Source organism: Mauremys mutica, chromosome 7 (genome assembly GCF_020497125.1).
Source record: "Mauremys mutica isolate MM-2020 ecotype Southern chromosome 7, ASM2049712v1, whole genome shotgun sequence".
NCBI classification, from domain to species: Eukaryota; Metazoa; Chordata; order Testudines; family Geoemydidae; genus Mauremys; species Mauremys mutica.
Window position 1 is genome coordinate 86,153,421 of NC_059078.1, and position 26,190 is coordinate 86,179,610.

Below are 26,190 nucleotides of genomic sequence, written 5' to 3' on the forward strand. Positions count from 1 at the left end.
GGTGCTAATGGTTTATGGGTAAGGAAATGATTTTAAACATCCTATTGTATTCAGTGATGCACTGAATTTAAATGCTGATGTTTTGCATAAGCCACTTCCCTCTGAAAGCTGAAATGTTACGTTGCTTTGCTTTGAGTCATACTTACTGTAAGAAACATCTTATAATGGCATCTGTTTACCATCCTTTATCTTTCATAACAGAGAAAGTATCAGTTATGTATTTATTTTTCATGCAGCTATTCTGTACAGTCAGTCCCTGTTATTCTAGTATGTAAGTGATGTTTGAAATTGTTATAACTATTTCATTTTTATGGGGCCATTTGTGTATTCTCTAGGGGATTTTGGTTGTTAATCTAGATTCGATATTTTTTGTGTGTGTTCATTTTACAGTTTAATTGTGCCTTGAAAAATATCATGTAACACTGAAGTGTACATCCTTCTTTTTAAAAACAGAGGTTATGTATTGTCCTTGAGCTTCTGACATAAAGGATGATTCCATGGAGTGCTGACTTGCTTATTCAGCCCACTGTTCTTTCTTGTTCTTGAACAAGTATATTTTATACTTCCTGAAAGTAACAAACAAGTACATTTTATATTCATTGCTACTGATTCTCTAGATGGCAGCATGAAACTGCACCACATCACATTAGCTCTAAGTTTCCCATGGGATAACCAAAATTGAGAATTTGACTAAGCACAAGTATCATCCCTTCTGGTATCCAATTAGGCAGAATATTGCTTCAATTTGATCAAGAAAGAAAACTATCATGCACGTGGAAATATGAAAGTTTGGTGGTGTGTATAAATATAAGATATACATCTCTTCTAGAAAAGCATCTTCTTATCTTCTCTTCCTACTTCTATTTGCCTGTGGAAGGTTGTTTTATTATTTCCTATTGTGCAGCAGAAATGAATTCATCAGGACAGCAGCACAATGTCTCTTGCACGCAATTATCAGCCAATAAGATACACCAGTTGGATCTCAACCTTCTGAAACATTATCAGATATAACTAAGCTGGAGAATCTTTATTCCCTCCCTCCCTTAGCAAATATCTGCAATCTTTTACATGTCAGATGAGCCCTCTCCTTTGCCTTTCTAGCCAAGGGATGAGCAATTACAGTTAACTAGAAGAGAAATAGATGAGGGCTTCAGAAGGGAAAATGAGATTCCCAGATGAAAGAGGTGAGATGACCACTGACCATCCTTTGGGGACTAAGGCACGGTCTATACTACAAAGGTAGATTGACATAAGCTGACTTGCGTTGATCTAATTGTGCATGTGTCTACACTTAAATTTGTCTCCCTCTGATCTAAGCACCCTGTTATGGCGATACCATAACACCACCTCCCCAAGCAGCGCTGAGTCTTGTTCGATGTACTGGGGTCAACACAGCATGTGTGTAGATGCTGCGTTACTTATGTTGACCCTAATTGTCCTCCAGCAGCTGTCCCACAATGCCCAACCCTGACTGCTCTGGTCACATTTGTGAACTGCACTGCCCAAAGGACATGGAGACCAGAAGACCTCTCCACCTGTAAAACCCCACAAATTTTTGAAATGCATTTTCCTGATTGTTCAGCTCAGCGAGCACACATGTTGGCTCTCCATTGTTATGTGCAAGTGCCCAGCTGTCCATGCCGGCTACACATTCCAGACATACTCTGGCCTGGACTAGACTGGAGATATTGGACCTCCTGGGACTGTGGGGAGAAGAGGCTGTGCAGGCACAGATATGGACCAGCCACAGAAATGTAGATATCTGCAAGCAGATTGCATGGAGGATCAGCAAAAGTGCCGTGTGAAAGTGAAGTACCTGTGGCAGGCATACCAGAAGGCCTGGGACGCCAACAGTCAAGCTGATGCTGAGCCACAGACCTGCCTTTTATACAATGAGTTGCATGCCATACTTGGTGGAGACCTGGCCACAACCCTGCAGATCACCGTGGATACCTGTGAACAGCAAGGATGATGATGATGATGGGGAACATGCAACCAGGGAGTCCAGCTATGCCATGAACCAGGACCTTTTTGAGATTCTACTTGTAATCCAGTCAGTCAGGCAGCTGAGCCCAGGTCAAGGGGAAGGAAATTGGAGTATGTGTATAAATGTATTTCTCCTTTCAGTTATGTACTAATGATGCCCCCAACTTAGCAGGACACAGCTATTGACTTTTCATTAATTTACTGGTATTGGAAGAAGCATTGGTACAACAAACAGAGATAGTGTTGTTATCTGCTTTTCATCCCCCTATAGAGTTATGTGGTGGGGGCCATACAGAGCACTTTGTGTGTGTACATGGGAATTTCCCTTGTCCTCCTGAAAGATATTGCTGAAACTTTCATCGAGGTACTCTGCAATCCTCTCCTGAAGGTTTCTGTGAAGGCAGCCTTATTTCTTCCTCTGTGGTAGGATGCTTCCCACGCCAGTTGGCTGTAACTTTGGCACACACCATTGCAGTAAACAGGCTAGTGGCATACGGGCCCATGCGGGATACTGGCAGCAGCTGTGCTCTCTGTGCTTTTGTTACCCTCAGGAGGGAGACATCAGTTAAAATGACCACCGCCTGTGAAAATGGTGCCAGTTTTCAGTGCCATTGCTCTATACTCATAGTCTCATGCAATCAAGCAATTTCCTCCTCATTTCCCTCACCCCTGGTGGGCCATACTCACCATGGCTGGTGTTGTGAGTGGTGCTGTGCACAAGCACTCTGAAGCAGAAGTGTCAGTAAGCATGTTTTGTTTAAAACTTTAGGGGAATGTGATGGGGTATACAAATCCCACACTGGGCAACAAGGGGTTAAGGAACTGCTCTGGGTTCAGCCAGCCCTGCCCCTCCACACCTGTAGGAAATGCACCAATTGGTAGAGGAGTTAAAAGGTAGGGGAGCAGCTCATTTGGTGGCAGAGGAGAGGAGAGACCAGAGCTGCAATCCCAGCAGAAGAGAGTGGAAGGAAAGGCAAAATCTTTCCCCAGGACAACTGCCAAAGGGTACCTCCCTGAGGGAAGGGAGGACCTGCTACAGAGACAGCCTGAGAGGGAAGCATTCCCCTCTTCCTCTCATATGAACTTCAATTATTAATTTCCCTTTGTTTTGTTTGGACTACCCCAGCAGGGGAAAGCCCTAGGATTGATCTGGCCCAGATGGGTGGGCTATACTGCAGAAGGAGGCAGTTGCCGCACGAGAAAGAGAGCTACCACACTACATGCAGTTGCCAGAAGGTGGCACAAAAATTATGGGATATGGATGAAATTATGGGATGGAATAGTTGCATGCTGGGAAGTTGATCCCTTGCTCCCAGTCACCTCTGCACAATTCATTACTGCCCCAACATGCAATGCCAAAACTTTCCAAAAGACAGTGCGCTGGATGGTGGTGAGTTGCACATTGGGTTACCTGCCCATGGTGCACCACACAGTGCATTGATGCAAGCAATCCTGGTGAGCGTGTGCAGCTCTGACTCAAGGAGCCAAGTATGCACGTGCATGAGTGATAGATATACTACTTGGGGCGTGTTTATACTGATATGTTGCAGTCAAAGTTTGTAGTGTAGACATAGCCTTAGTCATGATGAGGAACAAGCCACCCTGACAAGCTCATGGGACCTACCTTGTTGTAATGATGAAGGCTTTCCCTGGGGAGCTGACAGCTGAAGAAAATGAGTCCATCTTCTTGCATAGATATGTGTTGGCTATACTGTTAAACTACTGCTACTAATGTTAAGCTACCAGAGCTAAAGGGAAAGAACTACTGTGGCCTCAGTTAGCTTCTTCCTTGTGTGTCAGAACTGAACAAAAATGTCAAGAAAAGTTGAGGGCTTGGAGAGAGGAGAGACCAAATCCGTGATTGTGTGCAGATCTAGGTATACAAATGTATTATAAATCTTTAGCTTGCTTTATGTGTGCTCCCTTACAATTGTTTTCAACTAGGTATAAAGAAATACAGGTTTATAGACTCAAACTCTAAACTATTTATTTAATTTTCAGTTTTTTATAGTTTAATTTTGCATATTGTGAAGACAAATTTGGTTTTCTTATTGATATATTCTTGACTTTTACAGTGTTATTCTCTTCTTTTGGGATGCTCTTATATAAGTGTACAAAAGTTAGAAATTAAAAGATCCATCACTTGCAGGATTTTGATTCTTGGATAAAGGGTGTATTTGACATTGGCAAAAAGATGAAGATTAGATTTCTTATATAATCAATTGTTTTCTGCAGACATTTGTTTTATTGGGATTTAAGAAATCTAATATTAACAGAATAGAAGAAGTGAACACAATACTTTATTCTTTCTACAGACTTTATTTATTGTGGGGCATTCTCTGCATACCAAGGAAACTACTATACCTATTTCTGACCAGTGAAGTCTAGTCTTGATACATTTCTTAATTATGGAAGTTTTAGTTGTAAGGAAGATTGAGGTGTTCTGGTTCTGAGCACTGCCTATTTCAGGAAGGCTGTGACTGTACTGGATACTTAAAAGAGAAAAGTTCTAGACATTTTTTTCTTACCTCTTAGGCTCTCTTCTTGATTCATGTCTGTAGTTCCCATACACTGAGCTCAGGAGACATCACTTCTTATATCTACAGCTTCTTTTCTGGATAACTTTTATATGTGCTCAATGCCATGATTGTAAAGTATGCAAATATTCATTTCTTCCCTCTCCTTTCTATTCCAGCGAAACTGAAGCTCTTTTTTCACTAATGATCTTTAGCACAATTATTTATTTTCATGTTAGACCATAAACTATTTGTATGTTTGATGAGAGATTATTCTGCTTTGTATCATTGGGAATGGCAGGGGAGCAGTGAGGATAGAGACAGATACTGAAATATTTTGGCCAAGTAACTAGGGTTGCCAACTTTCTAATCTCAGAAAACCAAATACCCTTGCTCCACCCTCTGCCCTGTCTCTTCCCTGAGGCCACACTCCTGCCCTGTGCCTTCTTCAAGGCCTCGCCTCCCCTCATTCTCTCCCCCCACTCACTCTCTCGCTCATTTTCACTGGTCTGGGGCAGGGGGTTGGGGTGTGGGAGGGGCTGATGGCTCTGGCTAAGGGTGCAGGCTCTGGGGTGGGGCTGGGGATGAGGGATTTGGGATGCAGGAAGGGGCTCCGGGCTGGGGGTGTGGGACTGAGGGGTTTGGAGTGTAGGAGGGAGCTCCGAGCTGAGGCAGGGGGTTGGGGTGTGGGAGGGGCTATGGGGTCTGGGCTCTGGGAAGGAGTTTGAGTGCAGGAAGGGGCTCAGCACTGGGGCAGGGGGTTGGGGTGCAGGAGGGTGTTCAGGGTGCGGGCTCCTGGGAAGTAGCCGGCATGTCCCTCCGGCTCCTAGGTGGAGGGGCAGCCAGGAGGCTCTGTGCGCTGCCCCTGCCTGCAGGCGCTGCCCCCGCAGCTCCCATTGGCCGGGGGGAGCCAGCGCGTGGGGCGGGGGCAGTGCATGGAACCCCTGTGGCTGCCCTTATGCCTAGGAGCTGGGGGGACATGCCAGCTGCTTCCCGGGAGCTGTGCAGAGTCAGGTAGGGAGCCTGCCAGCCCCACATCAACCTGACTTTTAACAGTCCAGTCAGCTGTGCTGACTGGAGCCACCAGGGTCCCTTTTCGACCAGGTGGTCCAGTCTAAAACCAGACACCTGGCAACCTTATGAGTGACAGGAACTGTACTAAACTTTTAACTTAAACACAGTGTTTTCTAAAGGCACTTTTCCTGGCAGCAGTGAAAAGGAGAGAAGACCACTTTCCAATGCTCAAAGACAGAGCATCCTAACATATTCTGGCCCAAAGCAAACCCATGTTACTCTAAGACCTACCAAGTCTTGCAGCTGTTCTAAAACCTGATCGAGGTCAAAGTCTTGTGCAGACCTCTTCATGAGGCCTTACATAACAACCAGGCCTTACATAAGCAGTATTGCCAACTCAAGCATACAAAAATTGTGAGTCAGACCTCATAAAATGTGTCTTTTTAAAATAAAAACCAGATCCACTTATTGCCCTTCTGGTTTTACAGCCTTTAGGATTTATGTTTTCAATCTTTTCTCCGCAAACTTGAGGGTTAGAAACTTTTTAAAACATGGAAGCTGAGAGTCTTACATAATCACATGGTTCCATGAGTTTGGGATTAAGAAGAACAACCAAATATTGCAAGTCTTGGATAAAATTATGAGAGTGAACAACATTTTCTAAGTGCCTAGGCCTCCATGCATCTCCAGGCCCTTTTTTTAGACCCAATGTACTAGTAAGAGGCATTATTCTAACTCCTGACCACTGTAGGGTTGAGAGCACCAATAACCTCTTTGTTAATTTTATCACCTGAAGGGAATCTAACCCAATCTGCCAGGGAAAACCAGACAAAGTTGTGATTTTGCAAATCAAAGACAAATGAATTCTACCACATGTACCCATGAAATCTCTTCCAACCCAGTGAACCTCACAGCATGTACTTTCATGCAAGGAATAACCCTGAAGGAAGGAGGGCAACAGAGACTGGGATGTGGAGCAGCAAGGAAGGTAGAGCAGGAAGAAGCCTGGTTCCACTTTGTGCCTCCCTTTATGCAGTGTGCCTGGGTCCATCCAGCTAATCCTTTTAGTTTTAAGTGTAGGCATAGATCTTACTGGGCATGAGTAAACTTGCATATAGCTTGATTTGAGTGCAAGGTTACACAGTAAACAAGGGTGTGAGAGACTGTGTGCTGGAGACTGGTTGCGATAAGCGGGAACACCCTGATCTGATGAGCTTGTAATATTAAGGTGAGGACATAAGCAATTGTGTCTGGGCCTGGCCAGGATGGGCATAGAGTTGTTACATGCCTAATAAAGTAACCCGAATGAGTAGCTGGAGTTGCACTGAGTTTTTGGATCCCAGAGAACTGGATGAAGTGTTTTCCCAGAACTCAACTAGGTGTTCTGGGTAAGCTGAGAGGAAAAGTTCTCAGCGGGCATTCCAAAAATGAGAGAGGTTGTGAATTTACCATTTGTAGCTCCTCTAACCCAGGAGGGCTCCCTTTGGCAGGCCATTGCCCTCGAGCTGCCAGGGATCTGGACCATTCCCCAATCCCACAATCTGAGCTGACTTGTTAAGGATCAGGTTGCACTAGACTTGGTCTCAGATGACCTGGGCTGTTTCCTGTGTCTGCCACTAGCCTGCTGGGTGACCTTGGGCAAATCATTTCATTTCGCCATCCCTCGGTTTCCTTATCTGTAAAATGGGGATAATGATATTTGCCTCCTTTGTAAAGTGCTTTGTGTTCTATAGATGAAAAGTGCTATGTAAGAGCTAGGCAATGTTAATTATTTATACTATCATAAAAAGTGACATCTAAGGCACTGATTATCCAAAAACATATGCATGTGCTTAAACTTTAATCAGTGGTGTCAATGGGACTACTTATCTGCTTAAAATTAAGCAAGTGAATAAGTCTTTACATGATCAGGGCCTAATTTAGTAACTACCTGCATCTATTATGACAGAATATCTGTTTGTGATATTGATAGGGTAACTAATGGGCATAAAACTAAGTGCTGAGTCTTAAATATTGTTGTAGTATATGTAAGTGATGCATCTTATTTTGCTTTTATCCCCTAGACAATTGACTTTTTAAATGATAATATCCGAAGAGGAATTAAGAATTATTATGATGATCTGGACTTCAAAAACATAATGGATTTTGTTCAAAAGCAGGTTTGTTTGTCTGGGAGTATTTAATTAAAACTAATGCTAGAAGGGAACGTGGTAAACCCTTGAATGTCACTCTTGATAATAAATATTACGGAGCATATTCTTCCATTGGTGTGTTAATCTAACTCCCATTAACAGGGGGAATAGACTCCCTTGTGTGAGCTGGAAAATCTCTTGTAGACTTTCAACTGGCAGGGATTTTATGGAGTTCTAGTTGGCTTTTAAAGCCCCCTTTCCCTCTCAGGTGTGGATCCTGCTCTTCGGGAGCCCAATTCTTTAGCTGTCTTAATATTCTTTCTGTTTCAGGGGCAATACAATGTACACACACACCTGCTAATCAAAGCAAAGTTGATAGCCCCATTACAGCCCCAGCTTCAACACTGCCCATTAATGCATATGTACGTTAACAACAAACTAGATCTTTCAATTTAGCTTTTCCCTCCTTGTCAGTCAGATAGAAACTTTCCTGTGGATACAATTTTATGCAAAATATTGTATTTAACCATCTCTAAAGACATGTTGAGAGCTTTTCCTCTTTCATTTTGCCTCTAATCCTATGGTTTTACTGGTTTCTTCTATAGAAGATGTTTGGGCTTTTTACTTGAAACATTGACTCTGATCCAATGCATTTTAAATTTGATTTTCCCTTATCCTGCATATTTTATTTGTGACTTTGACTACAATTTTGGGACATGCTGTCCTAGAACTTTTGCTAATGAGTCAATGGTATGACAAGCAGATACCTTAGTAGTTGCTGCCTCGTTCCTCTCTGATATTTGAACTTTCTTAAAATTAATTCATTTTTATATTTGATTCATTCTGCAATTATTAGAAACATATTTTTAAGACAGATTTTTTTTCTTTTTTAAGTTTAAGTGTTGTGGTGGGGAAGATTTTAAAGACTGGTCACAGAATATGTACCATGAGTGTTCTGCACCAGGGCCGTTAGCCTGTGGAGTGCCTTATACTTGTTGTATTACAAATAAGGTATGTATACTCTATTTGATCTTATTATTTTAGCTGGTTTCTGTTAAATCTCACTGATTCACAGAAAAAGAACTATCCTAGATTACTCATTCTCTTAAAGAATAACTTTTCATCAGTTAAGAATCTTGGGAAATATGTCTGTTAATTAAGCAAAAAGGAACAGATTTTCATAGTTGCTAGGTTTTTATGCTAAATATAGTCTCCCCAAGGTTGTTACGGGGCCAATATAGTATATAGTGGGGTGCCACTTGACAGGGGCGCTGAGAGGATTCAGGGGGTCTGGGGCAAAGCAATTTCAAGGGCTCCTTCCATAAAAAAAGTTGCAATACTACAGAATACTATATTCTCGTGGGGTCCCCTGCGGGGCCTGGGGCAAATTGCCCCACTTGCCCCCCCCCCGGGCGGCCCTGCCACTTGAAGTGGGAGCTGGTGATCTGTGACTCTGAGGAACTTTAAAAGGGGAACGTAATTCTGATTTGGCTGAATACTAAATACTTCTCTTATCCTTGCTAATTTGCACATCACCTCTAAGTTCTTTTGACTGTTCATGCTTTTCCTTTAGCATTATATGCATTCTCATAAGTTGCATTCACATATGTATGTACACACACACTAGCTGTTCATCCCCAATGATGTGAGAAACCTGAATACATACAATGAGAAACTAACCTCTCCTTTCTTCAAATGGCATGACACACAGCAGGAAAATTGGTCTGCATAGCTCAAAAATACCCCTGCTCTTTCTGCTGCATGCCCAAAAGCAGTGAATGTCAGCTTGCTGTCAGAGAGACAGGCAGAAACTAACTTTTCTTTTTTTTCATCTGAACCCTTCCAAAAGTACTGGTTTGATTAGAGGTTTGGAACAGTTTCTAAATCTATCATACCCATCACAAGCATTCTGTAACCAGTGCTCTTACTTTGAAGGCTAAGTGTAACTCTAAGTTTGATAAGGAAATGGTCCACAATTAAAAAAAAAAACTGGAAATGCCTTTCCCACTTTGTTTCAGTCTTTAGAAGTGAGGTCTATGTACAAGACAGAAAAATAAGGTACTTGTATAGTTTTTCAACTTTCTTCATTGTGCAGTTCCATGTTTTCCTGATCCTGACCAAATTAGTTTTGAAATAAGGGAATTTGGCATTAACATCTATACTTGCTGCATACATCTTTCTGCATGTGCCCAGTAGGGGGCCAGACAGTAAGTGTGAAAAATGGGGACAGGAGATGGGGGGTAATAGGAGCCTATATAAGAAAAAGACCCCAAAATCGGGTCTGTCCCTATAAAATCGGGACATCTGGTCACCCTAGTGCCCAGGTACTTGTGGTTCTCCAACTTAGATAAAAGGCTACCCGATTGTCTTTTATACTGTATTTGTCATGCCAAATCTAAATGTTTGCTTTCTGCACAGATCCAGGCCCTGCCAACTTGAATACATCTAACTTATCTAAATATTCTTTAACTTGTTCTTTCCCTGTTCTGGCTTTTGTTCCTTCCCCCTCATCGTTAATATTAATTGTGTTAAGCATCTGGTCATTTTTTAGTGAAGACTAAAGCAAAACAGGTACAAAACACCTCAGCCTTCTTGGTGTCTTCCATTATTAGCTCTCCTTCTCTGCTAAGTAGTGGACCTACACTTTCTTTCATCCCGGTCTACACTACAAAGTTAGGTCAATGTAAGTCACTTTGTGTCAATCTATTTGTGCATGTGTCTATGCTCAAATTTGTATCCGGACGAAGTAAGTGTCCCATTACAGCGATGCAGTAAAACCACCTCTTTGAATGGCGTGAAGCCGTGGTCAACCTACTGAGATTGACACAGTGCAAGTGTAGACACTTTGTGACTTGTGTCTACCCTAACTGTCCTCCAACAGCTGTCTCACAATAATCCATTCCTTGTGACGGTGACTGCTCTAGTCACCATAAATTCTACTGGCCAGATGTCACAAAAACTGGAATCCACCCCTCTTTAAAATATACTTGTATTTTTGAATGCCTTTTCCTGACTGCCCACCTTGGCAAGCACACCTAGCAGCTCACCCTAGTGTGCAACTGCCTAACCAACCATGCTGGCTCCATGCACAAGACATGATTCTCCCTGGACAAGGAAGGCCTATGAGGAGAAGAGGTTGTGTAGGCACAGCTATGGCTTCACTGCCAGTTTTGAAGTTGCTTTTACATAAATCTGATAAGTGAAAAGTAAAAATAAATTTGCTTTTGTGAGTATTTTTTCCAATTTTTGACATTTATTTTTTCTTTTCAGACAGACATTATGAACACTATGTGTGGATATAAAACGATTGACAGAGAGGTAATTTAATTGTAAGGTCTCTTAATTGTAAAGTGTTTCATGTTCCTTCTTTCTGGATTTTGTTAAGGTTAAGTAAATTACTAATATAATGCTTACATTATTTTAACTTTTTTTGCCAATTTTTGAAGTATAAAGAAATCAAAGATTAACCTGATTTATCTAGAGTAATCCATGAGGAAACATATGGCTTGCCTGTGAAATGCTCTTTCTTCCACCTTTGGGTTTGCTGGTTTGACTCAGATGAAAAATCCCTTTCCAAATAGGAGAAATACAAACCACCATCTAATGCTGCATATTCAGTATACAACAGACTATTTCAGTAATGCTCATGCCATGACTACAACCAGGAAATTATTTTTTTGGAAAATCAAGGCTTCTCACTAAATAAAAACACATCTTCGTAAAGTGTCCTTTTAGTTCTTACAGTATCTTATATGCCATAGTAGTTGGTACATTATTTTGTGAAGTTTTCTAAATTTTATAACACTGGAGAGGAAGTAGGACATTCCGTATTTTTTGTGAGCAGGCTTTTAATGCTTTTTAAGTGTAGTTGTGACATATGGCCTAGTCCTGTAGATCTCACTCATGGAGTAGTCCATTGACTTTAGTGTTGTGGGCTTTGTTGGGACTAGCCATGTGAGAAAGGGCTGCATGCTCAGGCCCACAGTTCAGTAGTGGAGTGCATACTGAACAGAAGCCAATAACTTGATCTGCCACAGGTCTGTACTTCATAGGCTTGTAGAACACGAATTACTGTTGCACTAAAATACCTCTCTCATAAGGCATTTAGCATAAAATGTCAATTTCAACTGTTAATTTTTTTAGATTAGCAATCACCTTTAAAAATGATCTTTCCCTTCATTTAGTCTCATTGACTGAGGGCTTTATCCTGCAAGCTGCTAAGTATTCCAGTCTGGCCCTGGTCCAGCAAAGCATTTAAACATGTGCTTAATTTTAACCACATGAGCAGTTCCATTCATTTCAATGGGACTACTCATGGGCTCAAATGCCTTATCAGTCCAGGTCTAGAGTGCTCAAAATATTGTAGGATTGAGACTTATATTCTTTTGTCTCCAACCTACTTGGAGCCTATTGCAAGGCAGGATAGCACTTTGTCTATGGTTTTGTATTTTTTTATTCCAGCAGCAGCAGCTTGGAAAGTAGGGATGTAAAGGTGGATAGACGCCTCTGTATTCCATATGGTCTAAAATTAGGATCAGGTATATTTTTTTCAGCAAAGTATAAATGGAATGTAAAAAGCACTTGTTTAGACTTGAAAAACTTCAGAATACATTATTTGAGAGTTGGTGATAAACCCTCTGTGCCAAATTCAGAGGGGTTGCATGGATGTGAATGAGGCAGAATTTGCCCCTTTATATTCCAAAAATACATCTCTGTTCTCTTCTAATTAAACTGTTGTTTGAAGGTATATTTCATTATTTTACAGCATCTGAGTGTTCGAGACATTATATATGTCCGAGGATGCACAAATGCAGTACTCCTTTGGTTCTTAGACAACTACAGCATCATGGCTGGCGTCATGCTTGGCATATTGTTACCCCAGGTAAGGCTAGGTCATTACATTGTCCGTTAAAGGGAATATTTGGTTCACTGATTTGGTAAAAAAAAATTGGATTTAATTTTATAGTTCATAAAATACATTTTTATTTAAAATTTATGTATTCTGTAAACTTATGTGGCTGGACCTTTGTGCCTGTACAGACCCCCACTGATTTAGTGACAGCAATGTCATATTTTGCATTTTTTCATGACCCTAATCACCTCACCTGAACTCTGCCCACTAATCTGTCTCCACCAAGACTTATTCTAACATTCCATATCCCAGAGCGGTTTCAAACAGCCTCTATTGTCTTTTTAAAAATCAGCTGGTCATTAATATATTTCCTTTGTTCCTCCCAAATGTGGATTTTCCCTTCTCCAAGATTGCGCTGGCTTGAGGCCCCAATTTTTATATATAAAAATTTAGAGTGAGAGGTGTTGGATAAGCAGAACTTTGTCTCCTATTTATATTTGCTGTTTTATTTTACAGTTCCTTGGAGTGTTGTTATCTTTACTTTACATAACTCGCGTAGAGGATATCATTGCTGAATACAAACTTAGTGAGAATCTTTTAGATGAAACACAGCCGAAATCAGAAACTGAATTTGCAAGCACAGGTTGCTGTATGTGTTATCCTGAGTAATGTAGCTGCCATGCAAGACCTCAAGTGCTGTTTAAAAAAACCAAATCTTGTGTTATGGCTTGTATGTATTTCTGCAGATCTTAAAGATCTTGAGTCTAATTAATCTGTAAATCTTCTTGATTTTTTAAAAAAACATGTACTTCAAATCAGAAACTTAACTCTCTCCACCATGCGCTCTTAACTGCTTTTCCTATGTATTTCAGCTTGAGTATGCTTTGAATTTTTAAAGGCTCTCTCAGGCTGTGCATTCTGGGGCATTTCATACCCTGGAGAGTGCTAAATCTCATGAGAATTAAAACGTGGGCCAGGTAATCCATTGTATTTTAAAGGAATGTGGGTTCTGCAAAGGCAGAAGCATTGCCACCATATTATAGCTTAGTTCAAACATTTATTTTGGTGCTTTCCCCAACTCTGCTGCCCCAGGTGGCTGTTTGCCTCTAACACAGGCCCTGTATCTCCCATCCTGTCCTCATTTATATCTCTAAGGCAGCAAATGGCCTCCAAGGCTGACACAGGCCAGCTGTGGATTCATAGATTCTAGGACTGGAAGGGACCTCGAGAGGTCATCAAGTCCAGTCCCCTGCCCTCATGGCAGGACCAAATACTATCTAGACCATCCCTGATAGACATTTATCTAACCTACTCTTAAATATCTCCAGAGATGGAGATTCCACAACCACCCTGACAGTTAGGAACTTTTTTCCTAATGTCCACCCTAAACCTCCCTTGCTGCAGTTTAAGCCCATTGCTTCTTGTTCTATCCTTAGAGGCTAAGGTGAACAAGTTTTCTCCCTCCTCCTGATGACACCCTTTTAGGTACCTGAAAACTGCTATCATGTCCCCTCTCAGTCTTCTCTTTTCCAAACTAAACAAACCCAATTTTGTTTTATGGATGGTTAATTGCAGTGTAGATCTACCCTCAAAGCACAAGCCCAGGGGCCTACCCTGCTTGACAGTGGCTGACTGAACATTTTCTAATGATTACTGAAAGATCTGTGGTGAGGAATACTTTATGTTGGGGAAACTCAGAGCTAAATTTTTTTGAAAGAGCTTTTGTATTCTAGTTTGACATATTTAAATGTTTGTATTTTCATATTGATTCCTAATAATAAGGGAAACTTGTGTGTCTCTATAAGGGAAACTATATTGAGCTAAATTGTAATATCAAATACATGTTTAATAACTTTTTCATGCTGGTCCTGACTAGGGCTGCCAATTTTGGCTGGACATATTCCTGGAGGTTTCATCACATGACATAATCTTTAATTAAAGATTAATCTTTAATTCCTGGGAACGCCAGGACAATCCTGGAGGGTTGGCAACCCTAGTGACTGATTTAATGACATCATATAACTGCATGTAATGCAGCACACTTTCATAGATGAATCTTTTGTGCCTTTTAATAATGTCGGTATACACTAATGTTTGAGTCAGTCAGGTAATGCTTTGACAAACTTTTTAACGCAGTTTATTACTATACAGATTTTGTATGAGAGTTATTGGATGTTTGGCTAATTTAAATCTTGTAAATATTGTATTTTCCCCTCCAAGTAAATTAACTAGATTGCCTATTGATTTTTGGAGTTGTTCTGATATGTGCAGATATTTCAAACCGGATTGTTCTCATAAACAATAAATTTTTTGATTTGTTTTAAAAAACAAACACCTTATTTCAGGGATGGGCAAACTTCTTGACCTGAGGGCCACATCTGGGAATAGAAACTGTATGGAGGGCTACGAATGCTCACAAAATTGGCGTTGGGATGTGGGAGGGGTGAGGGCTCTGGTTGGGGAGTGCGGGCTCCGGGGTGGGGCCAGAAATGAGCAGTTCAGAGTGTGGGAGGGAGCTCTGGGCTGGGATGGGGGAGTGGGGTGCAGGATGGGGGTGAGGAGGGTGCTCTGGGCTGGGATCGAGGGGTTTGGAGAGCAGGAGGGGGATCAGGGCTGGGGTGGGCTTGGGGCGTGGGGAGAGGCTAAGGGGTGCAGGTTCCCAGCGGCGTTTACCTCAAGCGACTCCCGGAAGCAGCGGCATGTCCCTTCTTCGGCTCCGTCCGCAGGCACTGCCACTGCAGCTCCCATTGGAGTGCTGGAGGGGGGCCACTGGAGCAGGGCCATTGGAGCACGTAGGAGTTGGAGTGGGGCCATGCCACGGCTTCCGGGAGCTGCGTGGAGCGGCCCTCGACTCTGCTCCCCAGATGGAGTGCTGGGGCGGGGCAAGCCCCAGACCCCACTCCCCAGCGGGAGCTCGCGGGCCGGCTTAAAACGGTTTGCAGGCCGAATCCGGCCTGCGGGCTGTAGTTTGCCCACCCTGCCTTATTTAAATCTAATTTTGATTATAGTTTTAAAGGGGATTTGTTCGATCATTAACATTACTAGATTTGAGATACTGACAAGAAAAATCTCTCCCTAGTCTATTTTTCATGAACTCTCAGGTAAGTGCAGAGAAGTTCAGTTGTTCTTTGAGGAATGTCCCTGTGGGTGCTCCACTTGTAGGTGTTTGAGCGCCCCAGCGTTTCTAGTCGGTGATTTAAGGTAGCAGTGCCCTGGTTGGCCATGCACGTGCTGCAGCCAGCTCGTGCTGCTCTGAGTGGGTGTCGCATGCATGCAGCCAACCGTCCCCCAGTTCCTTCTGTGCTGCCGTTGGCTTTGGTCAGAGCAACAGCAGCGCCTCAGCATACTCTTCCTCAGAATACTTTTTCCTTTCTGCCCGAAATTACCCCTTCCTGTTCCCTGCAGGGTTTCTGTCTCTTCCCTTTCCATTTAAAAAAACAACAACCCCTGTCCCCCAGATACTCTCTTCAGACGGCTATGCCTGGCTTCCCAGGCTTTAAAGTAGAGGTGGGCAAACTTTTTGGCCTGAGGGCCACATCTGGGTATTGAAATTGTATGGCGGGACATGAATGTGGGAGGGGGTGAGGGCTCCGGCTGGGAGAGCGGGCTCTGGGGTGGGGCCAGAAATGAGGCGTTCAGGGTGAGGGAGGGTGCTCCGGGCTGGGACCGATGGGTTCGGAAGTCAGGAGGGGGATAAGGGCTGGCGCAGGGGGTTGGAGCGCGGGAGGGGGTCAGCAGTGCAGGCTCTGGGCGGTGCTTACCTCAAGCAGCGGAGGCACGGCCAGGCAGCTCTGTGCGTTGCCCTGTCTGCAGGCGCTGCCCCTACAGCTCCCATTAGCCATGGTTCCTGGCCAATGGGAGCTGCGGGGGCAGCACTTGGGGTGGGATGCAGCCCCCAAGCTGTAGTTTGTCCACCCCTGCTTTAAACATTGCCTCACCTGTAGACTATCAATACCAGTGTCTGATGGTCACTCCCAGTGTGTTCGCTGCCTGGGGGAGACTCACGTTACTCAGAAGTGCCAGCACTGCAAAAAGTTAACGGCAAGGACCAGAAAGGCTAGGGAACTCCAGCTCAAACTGATGCTTCTGGAGACATCCCTGTGTCCTATCTCTGACCCTGAGCAGGGGACCCCTCCCCACCAGCTCACTCACTCACCAACTCCCATGTCAGACATGGGATCCTCCTCTAAGATGAGCACAAAGGACCCAGCCCCCATGAAAACAAAGAAGCGGTCTCACTCCTCCCTCCAGGGAGACTCGCCATGCAAAAAGCGATCTCCGACTGCTAAATCTGCCCTGGTGCTGTCGGTACATAGATCCTTGGACCCTGTGGCATCGGGTTCCTCCAGTACAGAGGCAACCTGAGGAGTGAAAGACCCGGTATGGTCTAGCTCTGAGACAGGCAGCCGTGGCAAAAAAGACAGTTAGTTACCTTTCCATAACTGGTGTTCTTCGAGATGTGTTGCTCATGTGTATTCCACAATAGGTATGCGTGTTCGCCGTGTGCACCGGTGCCAGAAGATTTTTGCTGTAGCAGTACCTGTAGGGGAGCGCCCCTAGCAATCCCTGGAGTGGTGCCACTATGGTAGTGGTATAAGGGGCGCTGCGTGCTCCCTCAGTTCCTTCTTGCCAGAGACCTCTGACAGAGGGGAAGGAGGGTGGGATGTGGAATGGACATGAGCAAAACGTCTCGAAGAACACCAGTTATGGAAAAGGTAACTGTCTTTTCTTCTTCGAGTGATTGCTCATGTGCATTCCACAATAGGTGATTCCAAGTTATATCTGTTGGAGGTGGGTAGGAGTTTGCAGACACTAGAGATGGAGCACTGCCCTGCCGAACCTGGTGTCCTCCTTGGTTTGGGAGACGATCGCATAATGCGAGGTGAACGTGTGGACCACGACCATGTAGCAGCCCTACAGATGTCCTGAATAGGGTCGTGGGCCAGAAAGGCAGCCGACAAGGCTTGCGCCCTAGTTCAGTGCACTCTCACAATCGGCGGCAGGGGAACTCCCACCACGTCGTAACAAGTATCGATACACAAAGTGATCCAGTTGGAGGGACGCTGAGTGGCGATCAGCTGACCTTTCATGCATTCGGCCGTGGTGATGAACAGTTGCAAAGACTTCCTGAACAGCTTTGTATGTTCCAAGTAAAAAGCGAGAGCCCGTCTCACATCCAGCATGTGGAGGTGGCGCTCCTCACTGGATGCATAGGGTTTGGGACAGAGCACTGGCAGGAAAATGTCCTGGCCTATATGATAGGCAGAGACCACCTCGGGGAGGAACGAAGGGTGTGGGCAGAGCTGGACATTATCCTTATTGAACACCATGTACTAGGGTTTGGAGGTCAGGGCCTAGAGCTCCGAGATCCATCTAGCAGACGTGATCGCCACCAGAAAGGCTACTTTCCACGAGACGTGTGACCAGGAGCATGTAGCAAGCAGCTCAAATAGAGGTCCAGTTAGCCTGGCCAACACGAAGTTCAGGTCCCACTGGGGGACTCAGGGTCTAACATACGGAAAGAGGTGATCCAAGCCCTTAAGAAATTGACCGTCATGGCATGAGAGAATATCATGTGGCCCTGCACTGGCGGGTGGAAGGCTGATATGGATGCCAGGTGCACCTTGACGGACGAGGGCGCTAGGCCCTGGGCTCTAAGATGAAGGAGGTAGTCTAGTATAAGTTGGATCAGAGCAGTCACTGAGACACCCCAATCAGTGGTCTATTGGGAAAACGGAGACCATTTTGCCAGGTAGGCCTGACGCGTGGAGGGCCTCCTGCTCTCCAGGAGGACATGCTGAACACCTTCCGAGCAAGTCCTCTCCTCCAGGCCTAACCATTGAGCAGCCACGCCATGAGGTGGAGGCTGCTAGGTTGGGGTGGAGAAGGTGACCTTGGTCCGAGGAGAGCAGGTCCGGGTGGGTTGGCAACGGCCATGGCAGGGCGACTGCCAAGCTCGTGAGAGTCCCTTACCAATGCTGTCTGGGCCATGCTGGGGTGATCAGAAGGACACAGGCCCTGTCCATCTTTATCTTTTCCAAGTCCTTGCCAATCAGTGGAATCGGGGAAAAGGCATAGAAAAGCTGACCCAACCAAGACAGAAGGAAGGTGACAGAAGTCCTGGCTCAGCTGATCCGCCCGAGAGTTTCGGACGCCCGGTAAGTGGTGGGCTTCCAAGTAGATATCGTGGGCTATGCAGAAGTCCCACAGCCTGAGGGCTTCCCCGCAGAAGGCTGAGGAGCGAATCCCACCTTGCCTGTTGATGTAAAACATCGAGGCTGTGTTGTCCATGAGAACCCTGACCACTCTGCCTGCTAGGCACAAGCGAAAAGCCACGCAGGCTAGATGGACTTTGTCCATCCTGTCTCTGGACTGGGAGAATATGGTGTCAAGAATACCGAGGCCAACCAGAGCTGAAGGGGCCGCATCCTGAGACACCCCAAGTCCTGAGTCATGACCATGCCAATGAGCTCCCTTAGGGTTTCAAATCTGTCGAGTGGGAGGGAGGCTCTGACTGATGTCGCGTCCAGAATTGCCCCAGTGAACTCTATGCATTGCACCGGTACCAGTGTGGACTTGGTGTTGTTTACCAGCAGACCCACTGTGGTGCACGTGGACAGGAGGAATGTTACGTGGTCCTGTACCTGTGACCTGGAGCTGCCCTTGACCAGCCAGTCGTCAAGGTAGGGAAAGATCTGGACCCCCCGGTGCCTGAGGTAGGCTGCTACCACAAACATACACTTTGTGAAGACTCTGGGAGCCGTCGCTAGGCCAAATGGGAAGACTGAACTGGTAGTGCTCCTGCCCTACTGTGAAGCAGAGTCAAATGCCTATGGCCCTCGAATATATGAATGTGGAAGTATGCATCCTGTAGATTGAGGGTGATGTAGCAGTCTCCGGGATCCAGGGAGGGGATGATGGAGGCCAGAGAGACCATGCAAAACTTGAGCTTTACCATGTACTAGTTCAGGCCTCGCAGGTCCAGGATGGGCCTGAGCCCCCCTTTGGCCTTCGGGATAAGGAAACAGTGGGAGTAGAACCCCTTGTGTCTGAACTCCGCCGGCACCACTTCCACCACTCCTAAGCAAAGGAGCCGCCTCACCTCCTGCTCAAGGAAGATCTTGTGAGAGGGGTCCCTGAAGAGGGATGGGGAGGGAGGGTGGATAGGTGGGGTAGAAAGAAACTGGAGGGTATAGCCCCGGGAGATGGTGTTGAGGACCCATTGGTCCGAGGTCAGCAGCAACCACGCCGGGAGGAAAGTACATAGGCGGTTGGATAAATGAAGGTCGAGTGGATCCTTGTCACAAACTGGTAAGTCGTCCCTGGGAGTCCCATCAAAACTGGTGCTTACCTGACTGCTTGCCCTTAGAGGGCCCAGGCTGGGGCACAGGCCAAGATTGCCTTTGTAGGCGCTTTTTATAGTCCCTTGATTTTTTATAAGGGGGCTCGTATCTGGAGGGGGTGGCCTGACTGGGAGCCTGCTGCGGTTTGAACTTGGTCCTGGCCAGGGCCGGGACATAGAGACCAGAGGTTTTTAATGTCATGTGGGAGTCCTTAAGACTGTGTACCTTCAGGTCTGTTTGTTCTTCAAACAGGGCCTTGCCACTGAATAGAAGGTCCTGCAAGGAGTTCTCTGCCTCGCTGGACAACCCAGACAGCAGGAGCCACAACACTCTGCTCATCGACACCGTGGAGTCCATAGACTGTGCAGCCATAACCGCAGCGTCCGAGGCTGCCTGAAGGGCTGCCCTAGTGGCAGCCATGCCCTCCTCAACCAGAGCCTTAAACTCCTGCTTATTACGCTCCTGGAGGGAGTCCGCAAATTTGAGCATTGAACTCCACAAATTGAAGTCGTATCTGCCCAGCAGGGCGGGGTGGATAGCCACCCTCAGTTAGAAGCTCGAGAACAAATAAATCTTTCTACCAAATAAATCTAGTCTCCTTGGGTCCTTATTCTTAGGAGCAGGAGCAGGTTGACCTTGACACTCCCTATGGTTGACCACCTCGATCACCAGAGAGTTGGGGGTGTGGTGGGTATACAGATATTCGTGTCTCTTGGTGGGCATGAAATACTTCCGTTCTGACCTCTTAGAGATGTGGGGCAAGGAAGCCAGGGTTTGCCACAGGGCATTTGAGATCTTTGCGGCCCTTCATGGAGTGGGAGAGCCACCCTGACTGGTGCTGAAGCCGAGAGGACATTGAAGAAGGAGTCCGAGGGTTCCTCCACCTCCCCAGCTTGCAGGTTGAGGCTTGATGCTACCCTTTTCAACAGTTCCTGGTGGGCTTTCATGTCCTCCTGCAGGACAGGAGGAGGAGAGGCCATGATTGCCTCATCGGGGGAGGATGAGGAAGGGGATGCGGTGGTCTGTATCCCCACCGGTGACGCAGGCCCCACCACTTGGTCCCCTTCTAAGTGTGGGACTGGGGATAAGCGCTCTGCTGACCCTTTTCTGGGATGCTGAGAGAGGGAGGCCAACGGTCTTTCTGAGGCTCCGGCCACTGAGTGAGCCACCACTGGGGGCTGCATCGGGGCCCACGGGGCCCATTGGTACCATGGCGCTGGCCAGGGAGCCCGGTGCCACTGCACCTGCTGTGGCACCATCAGAGCAGACTGCCCTGCCTGACTCGCCTGGCCCACCGACTGTCGACTTTGAAGGGAGGCTGGGCTGGCATACAATCTACTGCTATCCCGGGATGGGGACAAGTAACGGCGTTGGGAGCAGTCCGAACACGAGACCACAATCCTGGCGTGGAGGAGCGGGAGTACCGTCTGTAGTGGCTGCTCCGCGAACAGCTCCGATGGGTAGATCCGTGGTGGCGGGGTGCCGGCAATTGACTCCTGGGACTGTGGGAGCGGTGCCGTGGTGGGGATCTTGAACGGGACAAAGAGTGGGAGCGGCGTCGACATCTGTACCACGAGGGGCTACGATAGCTTCTCGGAGATAACGACCTCTGGTGCTGTCTGTCCCAGTCTCGGCGGGGCATGCTCTCGTCACAAGGTCTGCGTTCCCTTGAGGCGGAGTGGTGCCTGGAACCCCTGCTGCTTGGTAGGTGTCTACAAGGACCAGCATGGGCGGCACGTGGGACAGTCACTGTGCAGAGAATAGCATCGGGAACCTTCCCTCGACCGTGACCGGTACCATCCAGGTGGTGACTGTGGGGGTCCAGGTGGCAGCTTGCCTCTGGACCAGGGAGCTGTTGACGGTGGTGTGACCAGTACCGGTAGAGACATAATGTCTCGGGCTGCCTGCAGGGCCTTCAGTGTGGAGGGCACCCAAATGTGGCCACTGGCATCCGGGGAGGTCGACTCGGAGTGGACTGGGCTACTCCGCTCGACTTGAGTCAGAGGCCGCGAGGCTGATGAGGACCAAGAGCTGCATAACCCGGGTCTAGTCTCTCCCCCAGCCTGCTCCGGTGCCTTGGCGGAGAAGGTCTCTTCTTCGCCTTTTTAGGGTGTCCCGTGGACGGGGAGCGGTGCCGACTGGTGGACGGCAGCGTTGGGTCGCCACGCATGGATGCTGTGGTGCTTGGTGCCAACTCAGAGCGGTGTTGGGGTCAGGGACGACTCCATCGAAATGGCTCGGAGCTGTATGTCCCGCTCCTTCTTGGTCCGAGGTTTGACGGATCTAAAAATTTTGCAGTGGTCACTGAGGTGGGTTTCTCCGAGACAGCGTAAATAGTCCACTCACAGGCATAGGCCGTTTGCAAGTGTCACACAACTTAAAGCGCAGGGCGCTGGGCATGCCCCGACCTGGGAGCGCTTATCTATTCTAACTAACTTTTTTTTTTTGGTAACTATAGGTACTAACTAACAAAGTCCAAAGAAGGAAAGCTACAGCAAAGCTCGAGCAGAGCAGTTCCGAAGCACCTTCACTGGTGGCAAGAAGGAACTTGTGGCGGGGGGGGAGGAGGAGCGTGCAGCTCTCTTTAAACCACACCATAGTGGCACCACTCCAGTGGTCACTAGGGGCGCTGCCTATGGGTACTGCTAAGGGAAAAACTTCCAGCACCGGTACACGTGGCAAGCTCACACACCTATTGTGGAATGCACATGAGCAATCACTCAAAGAAGAACAAAGCCTGTTCCCTCACAGCCTAGAGAGCTGAAGTCCTCAGCACTGAGCAGTGCTATGGCACCACCTGCTGTTCCTATATATTACAGTAAGCCCACAGCACCAGCGGCACAGATGCTGACTAACCTCTGTGTGCCTCATACGCTTCCCGGTGCCGCAGAATTTCATTAGTCAGGCAGACCTTGTTGTTGCCTCTACCCCCGTCATGCCTCTCTTCAGCACAGATGGCATCCCAGCCAGACCAGCCGTGAGTTTCACAGCTACACCTGCTGGCTTAGCCCCTCCTCTCTCAAGCGATGAGGAGGATGAAGTGGCTGTTGGGATGGGCACCCCACACCATTCATCACCAAACCTGGAACCTCAGGGCTACAACCCACAGTGTGGCAACCCCCTCAATGGATACCCCCCCAATGGCCCTCCCACCAAAGTGGCCATACTGAGACCCATCAGCACTGTACAGGTCTCACAATATTCAGCCCTCAAACCAGTCCAGGTCCTTATCACCAATATCAGCTAGACCTACCTCACTGGTTGCCCCAGTTTCCCCTGACGTCACCGGGGAGGAGCATTATGGCAATGAGGATTTAATAGAGGGTGACATCCAGCTCCTACCCATGTTTCTTCATCGTCCCCAGAGGACACAATCATGCCTCCCCACACACTGTGGGACGACTTTAAATCTTTCCAAGATCTATTCAAGCGTGTGGCTGATTTCCTAGGCATCGGCTTAAAAGAGCTGCCAGAAACACAGTATAAGCTCACTGACATTCTCCATGCCTCTCCTACAGCCAAGATTGCATTGCCTATTAATTCTGCCATATGGACCCGGCAGAAAGGGTCTGGCACATACCGACCATGGCCCCACCTTCTTGTAAACGTTCAGACAAGAAGTATTACGTGCCAGTAAAAAGGCCTGAGTTCCTCTTCACTCACCCTCGCCCAAACTCACTGGTTGTGGAAGCTGTTAATCAAGGGAAAAACAACACCTGGTTCGTACCACCTCTTATGACAAAGACTGGAAATGCCTTGACTTGTTTGGTAGAAAGGTCTATTCCTCAGCGTCTCTTCAGTTACACATTGCTTACTACTCCACGCTATTAGCCAAATACACTCACAACATTTTTGCACAGATGTCTACGTTCATTGAGCATCTCCAAACAGACAAAAAAGACCAATACTAAGTGAGCATCTCAGGTTCCCTGATTGCCAGGATGGCCTTGCAGGCATCATTGGATTCTGCAGACACAGCAACTCGCTCCATCACCACATCAGTAGTCATGCGGAGGGCCTCTTGGCTCCACCTTTCCAGCTTCCCCAAGGAAATCCAGGCCACGATCAAGGACTTACCTGTTGAGGGACAGAAACTCTTTGCAGACATCACGGATGCAGACTTGCATACAGTCAAGGACTCCCGTGCCACACTGAAAACCTTGGGAATTCATGTACTTGATAACAAAAAAAACAGGGTGCATTTTACACCCGTACTGCTCTGTATACCCAGCAACAGAGACAGTACTACCAACGTTGCAAACAATGTCAGCCAAGACGACGACAGACACTGGGGCAATCCACCACATCCCAACCATCTACTTCTAGACAGGCATTTTGAAGTATTGGTCGAGGGCATGAGAGCCCCTCAAATTCCATTGCCGCAACCATCTCCTGATTCCAGTCCATTTGGAGACCGCCTAACACCTTTCTATCCGGTCTGGGCAACCATTACATCAGACAAATGGGTTCTGGAAATTATACGCAAGGGGTATTCCATCCCCTTCACCTCTACTCACCCCTCTTCCCTGTCCCTCTTCAGGGACCCTTCTCACGAGCACTTACTACAGCAGGAAATAAATCACCTCCTGCAACTCGGTGCTGTAGAACCTGTATCTCCCAAACACAGGAGGACCGGGTTTTATTCACATTATTTCCTCACCCAAAAGAAAACGGGCAGCTGGAGGCCCATATTGGACTTGCACAAGCTAAACAAGTTTATCAGAGCTCAGTGTTTCAAGATGATTACTCTTGTAACCATAATCCCAGCATTGGAGAAGGGAGATTGGCTCTGAGCCCTCCACCTCCAGGATGCTTATTTCCATGTTACCATACATCCTGCACACAGAAATTTCCTTCCTTTCACAGTAGGCAACCTGCACTTCCAGTACAAAGTGCTCCTATTTGGACTTTCCATGACCCCACGAGTTTTCTCCAAAGTCCTCGCTGTGGTCGCAGCCCATTTTTGTGGACAGGGAGTAATTATATTCCCTTATCTGGATGATTGCCTATTGAAAGCTTCTGTATACCAACAGGCGGTGGATGCTTTGTCACTCACTGCAACTCTATTCAGAAGACTAGGCCTACAAATCAATGCCCTAAAATCCACCCTAATTCTGACCCAACAGTTGGAATTCATAGGTGCCCACCTGGACTAAACCACGGCATTGGCAAGTCTACCCCAACAATGCTTCCTGACATTAACGAACCTCATAGCAACCATACAAAACAGCTCAGAGACATCCGCCAGGTTATGCCTCCAACTTCTAGGACACATGTCAGCAACCACATTTGTCGTGAAACATGCACTACTTCTTATGAGGCACCTTCAGGCATGGCTCTGTACAGTAGACATTCCTCACAGACATGCCATTCATAAGCAACTCACCATGCCCACCATGATAAAGACCTCGTTATCCTGGTGGACAAACCATTCCAACGTCTGCACAAGTGTTCCGTTCCAATGACACACCCCGTCAGTAATGATAACCACGGATGAGTCTATCCTGGGCTGGGAGGCACATCTGTCTGAACATACCATCCAGGGAAGATGGTCCTTCATGGAGTCCATGCTCCATATAAATCTATTGGAGCTCCGGGCAGTCCGCAATGCATGCCACCATTTTCTGCTCCTCATTCGCGACAAGACAGTGCAGATCCTTACAGACAATTTGGCCACCAGGTTTTATATAAATCGCCAAGGTGGGGCTCGATCTTACCCACTCTGCACAGAAGCGGTTCACCTTTGGGAGTGGTGCATCTCCCACAATATAGACCTCAAAGCAGCCTACCTACTGGGAAGCCAAAACAGCACAGTGGAGGAGCTAAGCAGAAACTTCTCCCAGACACGTGACTGGGAAATGGATCTGGAAATCCTCACCACTATCTTCCAACAGTGGGGTTTCCCCACAATAGACCTTTTTGCAATGCCCCAAGTGCCCTCAATACTGCTCCTGGGCAGGACTCAGGGAAAAGTCCCTCAGGGACACCTTCCTCATGAAATGGGAAACACCTCTAATGTATGTTTTCCCCCGATTCCTCTGATATCTCATGTCCTTTACAAGATAAAACAGTACAGATCCCGAGTAATCCTGAGTGCACCAACGTGGCCCAGACAAACCTGGTTTCCCTACCTCAACCAGATGATCACAACAGCACTGTGGCCCCTCCCTCTCATACCTGACCTACTCACACAGGACTCAGGTCATCTCCGACACCCCAACATCCCAATCCTCCATCTTAAGGCATGGCTAATCTGTGGCTGACATCTCTGGAGGCAGACTGTTCCACAGAGGTCTGGGATATTTTGATGGACAGCAGACGATTAACCACACGAAAAACATATACTC

The 26,190-nt window shown here is 46.7% G+C and overlaps 1 protein-coding gene across 1 annotated transcript in view; it reads left to right on the forward strand.

The window, feature by feature from the left end:
- The window catches only part of TSPAN15 (tetraspanin 15), a 32,066-nt gene extending 18,266 nt beyond the window's left edge, over nt 1-13,800 (forward strand). Inside the window, exons 4-8 of the mRNA XM_045025758.1 lie at nt 7,580-7,675; nt 8,543-8,659; nt 10,919-10,966; nt 12,414-12,530; nt 13,017-13,800. Of these exons, the coding sequence (XP_044881693.1) occupies nt 7,580-7,675; nt 8,543-8,659; nt 10,919-10,966; nt 12,414-12,530; nt 13,017-13,169 (531 nt within the window). The 3' untranslated portion in view covers nt 13,170-13,800. The remainder of the gene's footprint in view (nt 1-7,579; nt 7,676-8,542; nt 8,660-10,918; nt 10,967-12,413; nt 12,531-13,016) is intronic.
- Nucleotides 13,801-26,190: the final 12,390 nt, after the last annotated feature.